A 15,424-nucleotide genomic window follows, 5' to 3' on the forward strand; every position below is an offset into this window, starting at 1 on the left:
AATGAAAAATCAAAGCAGAGAAATATTTATTTTCTAAAATGGGGGAAATGTCAGCCTACATCTGATGGAGAGACACTGGCTACAAAAACAGCTGAGACATTTTAAGTGGGGTCAGGGCAGAATCCCAGGAGTACTCATTGTCATCCAGAGGCCAGTAGATCCATGGGAAGACTGGGCTGAACAGAACCTGTATCACTGCAGCAGAGTGAGCTAGCGCTCCTCACTCAGAGCACTTCAGAAATTTCAGTGAATTCTTCACCTGGAACATCTATCCATTTTCATGACACCTGCTTTGCCTATTTCCTTGCAAATCCATTAAGAGGGATGGGTTCATTGTCCAGACACCCTGAGGTACATGCCCAACTGTTGAAATCAGAAGGGGGGTTTGAAAAAATAAGGAATGTCAAGACGGTAAAATTTTGGAAAATTGGAAACTGTGATTTAACCATTTATTTCTCATTTAGCAGCTGTGGTTTTAACAATCAGCAGGCAGGTGGCCTAAGAGTTTTCATTTTGCTTATTTAAATGAAGGTAAAAGCAGGTGTCACTTAATTGGAAGAGGCAGCAGCACTCAGCTTCAGTGAAGTCACTTGTTTGCTTCGACATTAGTACACTTGGTAACTTTGTCCATTTCTGAGCTCTCAAAAACACAAGGCAGGAGGGATTAGGCTGTAGTCATCTCCTGTCTCCAATTAAAACTTTAAACCACATGCAGGGCAGCTGTAGTGGCAGGTCTTACTCTTGGTAGTGTTACTTTTGGACAAAGGGAACCATTTCCCCGGAGCTGCTGGAACCAATCCTCTCTATTCAGTGGAGAAGGGAGCTCTGAGACCTGGGCAGAATTTGGAGAACATACTGCTTACAGCTTCAAAAGGAACTGAGGGGGCTTGCATTGAAACAATCCACGATGAAGTGTGCATGAATGACAGTAAATTCTTGAAAGATTGGAGCTACTTAACACCTGCATATCATGGTCCACTCTTTTTCAAAAAAAAACCAAATAAAACAAGACAGAGGGGGAAATGAGTAACTAATAAATAGGATATGCAAACAAAGGAAAATTGCACAAACATACAACAAACATACGACAATGAGCTTCAGTACCACTAGCAGTCCATAATGATAGAGAGGAAGAGGAAAGACTGAGTTACAATTTATCCCCCACCCCTGATATACTAAGGTCTACAGAAACACATGGCCTGAATATTGATGACCACAAAGGCTGAATAATGATGAGGCATCAGATACAAGAACAGTCAAATGACAACTTTAATTCTTTAACGTGAGCAACTCGGCTATTACAATGCAAATCATAACATTTCTGAGATAAATTTAAAGATCCGACACATTAAAAGAAAGGGAGATGTGTACACCAACGAAACATGGACAATCACTACACCAGTTATCAGAAAGAAAAATCAACCTCTCAACACTGTAGGCACAGTTGATCTCTTGGACTATGTGAGGAATGCAGATGAGCAGCACAATGTTATTATTAAGCTAGTTTAAAGGCAACAAAAGAAACAAAACCATGAAAACATTAGCAAAAATAAATGAAGAGATGACTTTAGTAAGAAACAGATGTTTCACTATCCTTAGTTTTCAGCAACATTCACTGGTCTGACTATTGTTTTATGGAATAGGGTATTGCACAGATTTCATGAAAAGACCCATTAAACAAACAAAAGAGGATTTTTCCCTAGCTACAGTTATTACCCTGCCTTGAACAGCTGAGCAGCTGATAAAGCAATATGATATCAGCAGGACCTCATCCCTACCCCCTCCCTTTCCAGGAGGAAGAAGCAATACTAGCACACTCTAACAAGCTGGTTCAGCAGCATAGCAATGTCATTAGCCAAATGTCTCATCAGGCCAGAGCAGATTATACCAAAACGTGCAGGATCTCCCACATCCAAATTATTAAGGCCTCTTTTTAAGTAATTAGGGCAACATGTTGTATGGATGCACACCAAAATGAGACATGAAGGATACCTAAATGATTGTTAAAATCCCTGGCTTTTTTCCCTCTGATTTTCCTGAAGAGCCAGTTCAGTGATATAAAATTTATACAACTTTTGTTTCTCTTATGCAAAAAGCTCAATTGCCAGCTATTGTAAAACAATTACATTCAGGATACTCAGGGGAAAAAAACCCACAAATATAATGTGTTCTAAGATGAAAAAGAGTTATAATGCAAATAATGCCATTTTGAAAAAGATAAGTAAATTCAGAATATTTTTAAATAACTGTAAAGGAATTAAGTAGGCACTATTCTAAAACACTAAGTCCCTCTTTATGACAGAGTAAAGTTTAATCAAATTGAAAATTCACAAGGTCAACTGATTTCTCACCCATCAAAAGATACAGAAATTCAACCATAAAATTTCAGTGTTTTTAAGTAGATGGCTAAAAATTTTCTTCGATTTATCCTCATCAGGGCAAGCATTTCTTTTAGGAATTTACCTATGCTGTTCTGCTACATCACTGACAGGTTTGAGAGTTTGCACCACATTTGGACCATGTTCTGCCCTGAAAAAGCACTGTGAAGAATTCTCATTATAGTCTTACAATACATATTATTAGCTTTCTCTGATGTACTCAAAAACAGACCTCAATTGCCAGAAATGCAGCTACACAGTGATATACATGCACATTAGAAAGATAAACAGCGAACACAGGACATTTTTCTTCCCATAACTGACAGCAAGAGAATCCAGTTCTGCTTTGCCCTCCAAGTTATTTTAAGTGGAGCACTCAGAAGACTGAGGAAGAAAGAACTAAAGCACAAGAATAAAACATAATACTGCATATGTCAGAACCTGCTCCATTTATTTCACCCTAAAACCGTTGAGAATGCCTACTGCATTAGGATCCAAGTCAGGAAATTCTCCTATTCTCAAACTCTTATGAGGCTCTTTTTGACATTTTCTTATGAAGTAGAATACGTTTCATTTCTATAGCCTTTTTGCATTCCTTTTCCTACTTTCTAATACTAATTTTGTCTAGTACTTTTCAAATCAGTTTGAAACTAATGCAGCTTCTTTTTCCCGTTGGCTAATTTTCTCTTAAAATGAAAAGCAACTTAGACAAGGTTATACAAATTTTTGAACATATGAAAATTAAATGCCTAAATTATTTAACCATAGCCATTTAATGAACTAGAAAAACAGCTGTTCTAATCAAGGTGTATTAATGTTTGCCCTTGAAAATTGAAGCCTGTTGAAATCACTAAGCCTATCTCAAAATTTACATTTAGTTATAGAAAGATACTGAGGATTTTATGTGGCAAATAAGTATATTTCTATGGTGTACAGGGCCAAGAAGTAAGGTGTCTGTAAAGATGTGCATCAGTGTAAGTAAACAGACCTGCACTGGTTAACATCAACTACTGATTTACACCAGCTGAATCTCAGCTTCTGTAGTGAGTTTCTGTGGCTGGGTTTTGGTAGTGGGGTGGGGAGGCTACAGGGGTGGCTTCTGTTAGAAGCTGCTAGAAGCTTCCCCTCCAATGTCAGCCGGCTCCAGGATGGGCTTCCTGCTGCTGGCCAAGGTCAAGCCAATCGGGAGTGATAATAATGTCTCTGTGATATTTAAGAACAGAAAATTATTGCGCAGTGAAAATTCCTGCCATGGAAGAGCAGAGTGTGAACATGTGAACAACAATGCAGACACCAAAGTCAGTGCAGAAGGAGGAAGAGGAGGATCTCCACATGCTGGAGCTGAGGCCCCTGCAGCCCATGGTGAAGGCCATGCTGGAGCAGGTGGACGCATGAAGGAGCCTGTGATCCCTTGGAGAGGCCCAAGATGGAGCAGGGTTCTGCCCGGGACCTGCAGCCCATGGAGAGGGAAGCCCACGCTGGAGCAGGTTTTTTCCCAGGTAGTATTTGTGGTCCCTGTGGGGAACCCATACAGGAGCAGCTCACTCGTGAAGGACTGCACCCCATGGAGAACTGACCCACGGAGCAGTTTATGAGGAACTGTTCCGTGAGGGATGGACTGACATCGGAGAGGTCTCTGGTGGGAGGGACCTCATGGGAAGCAGGGGAAGGATGACTTTCTCCGAGCAGCAGCAGAAACAACAGACCATAACCCCCATTCCCCACCCCCTGTACCACTGTGGGGAGGAGGTAGAGTTTGGAAGGAAGGAAGGTTGGGGGGAAGGTATTTCTAAGATTATTTTACTTCTCACTCTTTTGCTCTGATCCTGTCCGTAATAAATTTAATTAATATCCCCACTTTGAGTCTGTTTTGCCTGTGATGGTGATCTCCAGGCTCTTAACTCAGGAATCCCTCATTGGGTTTTTTCTCTCCTCTGTCCAGTTGCAGAGGGGAGGGAAAGAGCAGCTTTAGTGGGTACCTGGCATCCAGCCAGGGTCAACGCACTACAGCTTCCTTACAGTTATAGCTCTTTTCTCATGACAGATAGTAAAGAAACATTCCAATTCCAAAGTAAACCACAAAGCCATTGTTTTCCATTGAACCACGTCTTAATTTGTTTTCTTTTCCTGATAGCCAATTACTCCTCATGTTTTGCACTACCAAGCCGACAATAAGCCAAGCTCTTCAATGCCAGCCCAGCCAGCTCAGGGTTTTGCTTAGAATTAGCAGGCTGGATAGGAACATCTTGCAAGCAGATGACACCTATGTGTATCAGGTTGTGTGACTGGCTGGCCTAAAACCCAGCCAGCCCTTGAAAGACAAAGATGGGGTTACATATTCCTTGATTACTTCCTCTCCTTCTCTTCCCTCCTGCTACCAGCTGGTAGATCCCTTGGCAAGTGTCCATAAGACACTGGTCAGTATTTTTATGACTTTAAACATGGATGAATCTCTTTTCCAAAAGAAATGTTAACAGAGTGTGGGATACATATGCTTTCTTTCCTGACATACATAGGCAATATTCCTCTAGAAAATGTCCTACATTTTTACAAGATTGCTATTTTTAAATCCTAGGCCTAGTTTGTTTGCCCAGTACCATATGGGTTTAATGATATCAGGCAAAGAACAGCACAGACTATCGCTACTCAGACATGGTGAGGATGGGAGCTCTTTATGAAAAGTAAACACAAATCAGCTCACATACCTTGACCTGTGTTATATGGGGAAAAGACTACCCATGCAGTGACACAGAAAACAATATAGTGCAGTAGGAGAGCAAAAATTGAGCTAAAATTCCTTAAAAAGGACTCTTAAAAAATTACCTAAATCCTTTACGAAGCACGAACACGTAAAATATTTAGTTTGTTTTTTAAAGTTAATTTTAAAGGTTAATTTTGCTCATACTTTCCTAGTTTAGAATTACCTTCATTTGAAGTTTGGCATAAGACATAAAGCCCAAAAAGGAACTTGTAAAAGTAGTATCAGTGCAAAACCTGCAGGCAACTACAGTAAAATACTGAACAAGTGCTAACAACTTCAAAGAGAAGACCCATAGGTAGAAAAGCCTGTTATTATTAAATTAATTTCAGTGGTGCTGAAGAGAAGTGAAATATTTTGCATATTGTTATTATAAAGCAAAGGAGAGGTAGATTTATTAGCAGGATTGCACTTCTCTTATTCTACCTACATGCTGTGTTATAGAAGATAGAACTCAGCAGTCAGGTTTCTATTTAATTAGTTTCAAACAAACCCCTCATTTTCCTCATGAAGTCATTGGTGGGAAGAAGATGGAGAGAGATGAGAAAGAAAACACAAAGTTCCCCCTCTTTCTCCAACCAGATTCACCGTCTTCACCATATATGGCACCATAGATACCATGCCTACACAAAATAAAATTTCATCTTGGGTCCAGCCTCATAAATACATCTGTTCCATCAGAGATAAATGAGCTGTTTTTCAGAGCCAAAGTATTTAATGAGTGACAGAAAAACTTTTTTTAAATAATGAAACAGAAATAAAAGAACAATAAATTTGACTAAGTACTTGATTACACAGAAAACTTTAAAACTCAATGGTTTTATGTACTCCTCCCTTGGATTTAACATTGCTAGCTTCCCAAGAGATGCAATTAATACAATGTACCAGAAAGCACGTTTTCTTTGTGTCTGTCATAAGCTTAAAAACTCTTAAACAGTATTATTTCAGGACATCAGTGCCACAAAGCAAACCTCCAGATACAGAATAAGAGGGAGAAAGCTCTGCAGCTTCACAAATGCCTGTTAACATCAGAGTCATGGAGGAAACACTACTAGCCTGCATTACAATAAACAAGACACTTTGGGCTTATCATATATACCTGGATGTGTATACATATGTAAAAAATAATATTGCTAGCCTTTTAAATCTTCAATAACAAAAGTAACACTTGCATTGCCAGTGAAAAGGAAAATGTCATTTTTCATAGCTATCTGAAATAGCAAACTTGTGAGTCTTTGCTGAACAGTTCTGTGCAGAAAGCTCTCGTTTCTGGTGTCCCCCTTTGGCATATGAGGCTGCTGGGCTCAACAAATGGATGTTGTTCTCTTTTAATTACTTTTTAATACTGTGTGTTATGGTACCCAACAGAGCAATAGCATCTAATACCAGAAAGGAGTCCTCAGCTTGTTTGATAGGCACCTCAGGAAAGACAGAAGCTTCTGGCTGCAAATTTCCACTCCTGCTGTGACATGTTACCTGCAGCGTGATGCTCCTGCGGTGCGCATGCTTCCCGGAATGATGTTTGCAGAGTGAATGCCCGTTTACAGATAAAACAGCATCTGAATGCCATTGTCCTGCCTGTGCAGAGGTCTACAAAGTATCAGAACTCTTTGTGAGTTATTCTTGCAATGAAATCTAATTTGCAGTGTAGTTGGCACCAAGACTAAAGTTCAGCCAACGCACAGATTATTCCCTTATCGGGAAGGCGTCAGAGCCTGGGAGGAAAATTCACTTTGATCTATAGTGGCTCTGAGAAAGCTCACATAAAATGGAAAAGACAGAAATATCTCCCACTAAAAAAAAAATCTCTGCAGAAGAAAAATTGAGCTAACATAAGAAATTCAACTCTGATCTGGTTTGAATCTTTAAGAACAGCAAGTATAAAAATACATCCTTATGTAAGAATGAGAGCTGTAACCAAGTTGCTACGTCCAGTGTGGTTCAGCATAAGGCATGCACAGGCATACTGCAGGCTGCTCAGTGTAATCATGCTGATCATCACCAGATCCAAGGAGCTGTCAATTCTCCCCGGTACAGGGCTAACTTGAAGGCATTTGGTGCAGCTTTTACTTCTAGACATAATTAAATTTTATATTTACAATGGCAGGTTCTCCTTGATCAGAAAACCTCAAAGTTTGCATATAGAGTATGCTAACAAATGATCAACAGAAATAAACTACTGATAAAGATCTTAGCTATTCCATATCAGAAGTCAAATGCTATTTCCCAATTTTCTGTAGTATTAATTTGATTCAACAGATTGCCCCACATATTTTTCCTGTTCTCATGGTTTAACTGCTCAACATATACTTGATCATTGAAGCTTCATTCTTGTCTTGTGTACATATTACAAGACTAAACAGAAATGCTGAGACTACTGCATCACATTATCAGTCCATCAGACTTAGCACCTTGCAACAAAACCTCAAGCTGCTTGTCTCAGAGAATGGCAAAGCAAAGAGTTTGCTGGAAATGATGATGATACATCATTAGCATGATACTTAGAGGCAAAAGACTTGTTAGCTCTTACAGGCTGTAATTACAACAACTAGCCACAGAACAAGAGGAAATGGCCTCAAGCTGTGCCAGAGGATGTTCAGGTTGGACATCAGGAAGAATTTCTTCACTGAAAGGATTGTCAGGCTTTGAAACTGTCTGCCCAGGGAGGTGGTGGAATCACCATCCCTGGAAGTGTTCAGGAAACAACTGGACATGGCATTTAATGCTATTGTTTAGGTGACAAGGTGGTGTTCAGTCAAAGGATGGACTCATTGATCTTAGAGGTCTTTTCCAACCTTTATGATTTTATGATTTAATTTTATGATTTTACACTTTACTCTCTCTTTTCTACGATGCATTTCTATCCAGAAAGTAACCTCAGTTTCAGTATGTAGGAAAAAAGCAGGAGTAAAGATGTAAAAGTACACTGATAAACCAAAACATCTCTGCATTAAGGCATTTAATTCACCACTAAACTTCTTTGAGAAAGCAACTTACTTATATGTGTGATTCCCATTTTATTTGATAAGTATAGTTTTCTTAAAAGAGATTATCAACACTTTTAAGTATAGGCGGAGAAAAGAATTCATATTATCAGATCCCAAGTATGACAATAAAAACTTGCAGCCTGCTTATTCATTAACATCTCCAAGTGCTGCTCCAATTCTGAGAACAGATTCTGTATATTTTATTGAGACCTATGGCTGTAATGGAACCTGAGAATGCTTACTATAAACAGCTGCTGTAACAGAAATAATCAGTGTATATTATCATTTAAAAACCCACAAATTGAAACAATAGAAGTCAGGAGAGACAAGTTTAAAGAGAAAAGTCCTTAAACAAAACTGAAAGATCAACCTCTGTTCTTAATATATTACATACAATCACTTAATTAAGCCATTATGAAACATAAATAAACATCAATCAGAATGAGGAAGAAACATATGTAGTATGCTGGGTTGCATCTACTTTTGCTATGTAGATATGTGAAGGTGGCCAGGGGCAGAGATACACAAAAACATTTAGAGACTCTCTCTGACTTCATAATTGCTAAAACAGCATACGCACAATGTATTTTAATTTCATTTACATAATAATGGGCACTATACAATAGGAAATCAAAAAGATTTTTAAACTGTTATTTGCATTAAGTTTTATTTACTTTTCCTTGCTACTATTTCTTAGCATTTTGTGACTTTCCTACTAAAGTACAACCACTTCCCTAAAAGCCTCAAGCTGTAACCTGACCTCTTACACGCTATGGACATGTAGCTGTGACTAATAACAATTAGCAACAGATATGACACAGATTAATATACCTTTTGTTGCAAGTTGCTTATTTCAGAAGAAGAAAAGGATTACTGGATTAGTGTGAAGGTGCACTGTACCTTACACCATTTTTCGAAGACAACCCTCTGTTTTAAGAAAACCAACGCTGGAGAATGTTGAAAACATGAACTATGGGAAGACTTCATGGAAAAGTCTTTTACTGGCTGATCTGTTTCTTTCCCAGCTGTGTAAGTACTCACTGTGTGGAGTTAATTGTATTAGTTATCTGGTAAAACAACCTGATTAATTTTGTACTTCAGTGCTATTAACTACCACACTATACATGATTCATTGGGGAATTAATGAATTTAATCCTTCTGTTCAAATACAAAACCAAACAAGAATAATCCTTTGTTTTATAACTTTTAATAGATAACTTAAATTCTTAATGATGCTTAGAGTACATTAGGAAGGCACTCACTGAAACTATTTAGCTAAGGGTAACTAGACACTTCCATTAGAAAGCCTAATTAATTGGGATTTAAAAATTAACTCTGATTTGCAGTGGACCATAAAACTATCCAGTCCAAAATTTTATCTATTTATTTGAAGGTTTGTAACAGATCAAATTAAAGAAACATTATCAGTAAATTATCCCTTGTTATTTCAGCACTGTTCTCAGTATTTACAGCTGCAGTTTTAAAACAGAATTTTAAAAAATGGCAGGCCTCAAAACGCATCCCAGATTATATTTATCTTGGCATTTTAACACACAAATAATTGTGAGGATAGAGAAGAAAATGGAAATATACAAAAGGTTTACAAAAGGCTTACAAAAATAGGTTTATATGATATATCTATTACTATCACTTTTCTGCACTGTATCATGCAATCTCATATAATACAGTGCAAAAAAAGGCCCACTTGAAGGAAGGGATTTCTGCTGTTAGAAGCGCCCTTAATTTCCACAGCAAAAACAGTCACTGAGATTTTACCACAACAAATGAGATGAAGTCCCAAAGAGGAATTTATTAGTTACAAAATTTCACGTTCTATAAATAAGGAGAAAATTTCAGATCAATAAATGAGAAGCATAATAAGTTAAGAAAGCAAAAGATGGAAACTGGCTCAGAAGTTGCTAAGCTTAAAATACACCAGCTGGCAAACAAACAAAGCAATGAGACACGTCACAGGAACTTCTCAGAAGTGCTGCTCCCGGTCTATGCTGTAGCACAGCCATTTTTCCATAGCACAGAATTTTCAGGGTATTAGCCAAGAGGGCAGAATAACAGAAGATTTTACAGAAAATTAGTTATTTTTATATCACAATCAAATAAGGTCTTGTTTTAGAGAAGTACTTTTTATGAGTCATCCATAAAAGCAGTTGCTAAATTCCCTCATGTCCCAACAAAAGAGATATAGTACAAGCAAGTTTGAGTAAAATGAAAATGTAAATTTTTTAAATAGATTATAAAAGACTTTCTTTATCTCCCTGTGGGCCAAAAATGAATACCAAATAAATCCTCTGCACTTAAAATAAATGCCTATTTACAAAATCACCTTTGAAAGCAACGGTATGATTCTTTTCTAAATTTGTGGTTAGAAGCAATCCAGAGATTACCATGTTGAGGGAAGATGCTACTCTTGCAATATTTTCCCTGATGGCCACCCCACAGTATCAGGAGCCATTTTGGCTCATCTGAGTGAGAAGTGGCTTCCCTGAATAAACTCACTCCACAACAGCAATGCCCCCAGGAGGCACTGGAGTAAATACAGACCTTGACAGGGAGTCAAGAAAAGTTATTCCTGAGCCTTTTGTAAGGGAACTGCCAAACCCCGGGCACAATGGAAGAAAGAGCAAATGGAAATAAAACACCAAGCAAACAAACAAAACCCAAAATCCACAACCCTGGGAAGAAAAATGTGTAAGTGATGACTACGGTTGAGACAAATTAGCTCTTCTTTCACTCCTATTGTGGATGTATTATCAGTGCCTATGAGCAACCCATATACGTTATGAATGGCCCAGCCAGGGCCATTGGACTCCTGCTGAACTTTTACAGTGTCATTTCAGATTTCCCTTTCCGTTTCTCATTTTGTCTCCTACCTTATTTTTCCTTCATATATCTGTCTCACAACAAATGCTTTCCATTGACACTACAATATTAGTAGAATATTAATAAACCACCATCCAGAGTTGTTGTTTCTGATAACTTGCAAAGTGAGGATGACAAACCAGCTGGATTTCCACTGCCTTACATTTAGAAAACTTTTTCCACAATTGCATAAAAACCTTTTATTTTTAAAAAAAATATTGAGTGAAAAATATTAGAAACTGAACTTTTAACACAAAATATGTCAAGTAAGCTTGTGGACTAGGCTTCTGATCCTTGAACCTATTCATAATTTAATTCCTGACACAAAGAAATATGCAAACATTTATGAATCTATAAGTTGTTTCATTTTTTAGGCACATTACTTCAGCAATAAAGAACTCACCAGAAATATCCTTTCAAGTTGATCCTGAATGTCTTTCATCCCTGGAAAAGCAGCGACCCCTTGAATCATTTCTACAAAGATACAACCGACTCCCCTGCAGAAGAAAAAAAAGAAGTATGCAAATTTAGAAAGATTTCTTATAGACCAAGTAGCTAGCAACAGCACTTTCGCATCCTTTACCAGCATTTAAATAATATATAGTTTTTTTAATTGATGGCAGGCTGAAGGACAAACCTGCATTTAATAAAACCAGTGAATACAAATGAACACTTCTCAGGTGTTTGAAGGCAAGTGTAGAGGTAGCAGGAATCTGATTCACAGGTATTGAGACCAATAAAGGCACAGCTGTTGATCTCCATATTAGTGCTTCCCAGCAGCACAGTCATGCTCCCAAGTTATTTCTGGAGATGTGTGATAGTGCGCTCTTGGGAGAAGCTGAATGGGGACAGGATGATGACAAGGAAGCACACTGGAAGGGCTTGGCATAGGAGGAGAACCTGGAAAAAGGTGAGCAAAAAGGAAAAGGGCATGTGGCTGCTCAGTCACGGAACTAAGCTAAGCCCAAATGCTGATAACTTCAGGGATGGGCTTGCTTGGACTTTCTTCCCCCCTCTGACAGCATAAATGAAAGTAGTTCAAAGCCCATAGCTCTGGGAGGCTGCTGACCCCATTCCCCACAACCTCTGGCTGAGAGGTGCTGCAATAGGCTGAGAAGACACGGACTCCCTCCTCTCCCTGCCATGACAGCCATCTCCTTACAGGTCCTGTACTTGGTTTGTCACACAAGTTTCCCTCATACCACTGAGTTAAGTCAGTGGTAGAAGTACTGGGTAATCAGAGGGAAAAAATATCTGAGACACACTAACTAGAGCACAAAAGAATAGATTCTCTAACGTGGAGGAGAGCTTCTGTGACTCTAGCTCAAGTTCCAGATAACCTGTGAACTTCCTGCATCTCAAAAGGAAAACAAATTATAAACATTTGCATCTTTTCTGGATGAAAACAGCTCAAGAGTTTCCTGTTCCCTGAGCAAAAATAATCTTAAGAGAAAACATCCCTCTTAGCTACCAACATGATGGAGAATTTGAATATATACTTTAGCTTGTTCAATTAAATTTTTCTGCATATATTTTTCTACAACTTCCATGTGCAAACACCTACATATGCTGCACCATGTCTGTGTAAGCAACAACCCAAAACCCCTCTTCATTCAGAACAATAACAAGTTTAAACCCCTAAACCATATATTAAAATAAACTAAGGATTTGTGAAACTAACTGTGGTACCACCTCCCCCTAAAATTGAAAGTTGTGTTTCTGTGTCAGAAAATCACAGCCATAACCTCTAACTTAACTTTGGTTTTCGAAGTAAATTATTTGGAATGTACTAATTACATACCTTTTCATTGCTTAGACATCATGATGATGGATTCAGAAAGCCGCATTTAATTTTAGGAATATGTGTACATAAATTGATGAGGAAGTGGTTCTAGAACAACTTAATGAAAACAAGTTGCATATTTTCATTAAGGCTGGGGTTGAGCTTTTACAGATGCCACTGAACTAAGATTATCAGCAGATTACCTATGCTTTACCCATTTCTGAAGGCTTTGACTAGTACCAACCAATGAAATAATTTTACATTTTAGGACAACGAGAGTTGGTAGTCAAATTTCTTGAAGAAGGAAATTAAATATACATCACTATTTTCTAATTCTACATCCCCAAGGCAGAGCTATATTAAGTAAAGTTTCTCTTCAGGCATTGATAAGTAGAAGAAAACTTTGAAAAGCATAGTTGTGGTCAAATTTTAGAATAAATTAGGTTTTTATAAAAGAGAGGTTAAAATTTATGTTCCATATGCTTCTGCTGGTTACCAAATGAACTGAATTGATTAAACTGCCATTCATCATTTAGTCTGGTTAGTGCTTCATTAGGCACAGATAGGCACAATATATCTTAGTCAAATACTTACAAACATGATCAGCATCTCAGGCAAGGAAAAATGCAAGATTTCAGCCAGAAGCCATTTATTCAAGATGAGCAATAAAACAATTGAATTTAGACTAAAGAAAAGAGGATTAGAGTTCTATTCTTGCAACCAGAAAACAGGCTTTTGACTGAACCAGTGTATCATTTGAGAGCACGTACAAATCTGCAGAGAATCTTTATCTAGCTGTTTGAACAGAAATGCTATAAAGGCAGCAGGAAGATTTTGCCAAATTTTGTATTGTTTTACATTATTTATAAATTTTTCCACTTTTAGTGGTTCTGATACAAGTATGAGCCAAAAACCAAGTAAGAACTGCAAACAACATTGAAGAAAAATTTCCTGCTTGGAAAGAAGAATCCTATTATGTTTCTTGGATTCTTGTGCAACCTAGTATATCATTTAGTCCCAAGCTGAAATGAAAGGGTACTGCAGTTAAATAAACCCTAATACAAAAATCCAAAGGTTATTAAAATCATTCAGGAGAGAAACACAAACATTCAAGATTTGAGCTGGAAGACTGCTGTTCCCTTCAGCCCACTTGAAAGTTAAACTTATCCTTGGTTTCAAAGGTTATGGTGTTTGGCACTTTGACGAATAAGCCAACAGAAAGGGAAGCTTAAATGAATAGAAGCAAAAAAATATAATAATAATAATAATACAAAAAAAGTAGGACATTGAACTAGGAAATGGATAGGAAATACCCAGAAAGCCATTAGAGCACATGAAGGCTTCAAGGGCTGGATGGCATTTTTGATGTCCCAGTGGTATCCATGAATTTCAGGCTCACAGTAAGTAGAAACTTGAGTCTATAGTAGGATCCCTGCATCACAAACCATAAGGGCACACACTTTAAATGAGAAAAGAGATAAAGCATCTACAAGGCCTTGAAATTTTGTCTTGTTTTTGTAGACTTTTAAACAGGTTAGAGATATTTCTGAGCAAAGCAAAAACTATTTTCATGCCAGAAGAGCTGGTTTGTGAGGGAAAATTAGGAAAATGATGTCATTCTTGGCTACAAGAAAACCCAAGGGACAGGGAGAACATGATGACTCTGTACTTAAAATTATGCAAAAAGAAGGACAGGGACAACTGATTAGGATTTTAATGGTTCCCAGAACTGTAGGTAGATCCAAGGTAGTATAACCAGAAATGGCAGAATGTGTTTAGGAAATAAAAATTTTAGTGTGAGTGATAGGGAAATACAATTAACAATTGTGCTATACCTCAGCCTCCCAATGGACTTGAAGCACAGTTACAGTTGTGTAAAACTAGACAAGCTGAAATACTTCAGAATATTCTTCAGGAAACAGACTTGCAATAAAGAGTAGGGTGGATAAGATGATCTCACACATCACTCTCATCTCTAGTTTTGGTGACGCAAAAATTCTTGAAATATGAAATACAAGCTTTGATGTGCATCCATCTCCAAGGCTGTGTTATTTAGGTGTAATGTGTGCATGCTCAGCATACAAAAATATTTTCATGCAGCACTTGAAAATAATTTTTGACAAAAGAATATTACCCTAACATATTTCAGTGTATTCAGTTCAGATTTTCCTACTCTCTTTATAGGACTTCTGAGTTTGGATAAATAAGCCAAATGCTGCAAATTTGTTCATAGATCTTTCCAATGCAATGGCACAGGATAACCTTGCAAAGTAAAAGTGACAGCCATTTAATGTTGAAATGGGTGGTTTACTCTCTGATGACAAAAAGCATAACTAAACCCATTGAAGTATTGATGAGACCATATGTGGCCATACCATATAATATTGATCTTCTATTGTCCTGCTTAATTTCCTTGGACTCTGGCTGTCACACACAGAGTAAGAATTACTAGCACAGCTAAATGAGTTACTCTTGCATTTGAATTGACATAGTAAATGAGCCTGTAAAAATGAAGCTGAATGCCTCAGGAACCTGCTTTTATTTTTTTTTTTTCCCCTGCACAGCTTTTATAATTCAAGAGGGTATTCCTTTAAAATTAACTTGCTTACTGGTGGGTTGGTTTTCTATGTTTGGCTTAAGA

At 37.7% G+C, this 15,424-nt stretch overlaps 1 protein-coding gene across 3 annotated transcripts in view; it reads right to left on the bottom strand.

Moving 5' to 3' along the window:
* Window positions 1-15,424, bottom strand: part of CDK14 (cyclin dependent kinase 14) — a 311,313-nt gene that overhangs the window by 107,201 nt on the left and 188,688 nt on the right. For all 3 annotated transcript variants that reach the window (XR_004359107.1, XM_032699286.1, XM_032699277.1), the window contains one exon: window positions 11,404-11,497. Coding sequence is in view for 2 of the 3 variants with exons in the window: in XM_032699286.1 (XP_032555177.1) it covers window positions 11,404-11,497 (94 nt within the window). In the remaining variant the exon portion in view is untranslated. The remainder of the gene's footprint in view (window positions 1-11,403; window positions 11,498-15,424) is intronic.

Source organism: Chiroxiphia lanceolata, chromosome 1 (genome assembly GCF_009829145.1).
Source record: "Chiroxiphia lanceolata isolate bChiLan1 chromosome 1, bChiLan1.pri, whole genome shotgun sequence".
NCBI lineage: Eukaryota > Metazoa > Chordata > Aves > Passeriformes > Pipridae > Chiroxiphia > Chiroxiphia lanceolata.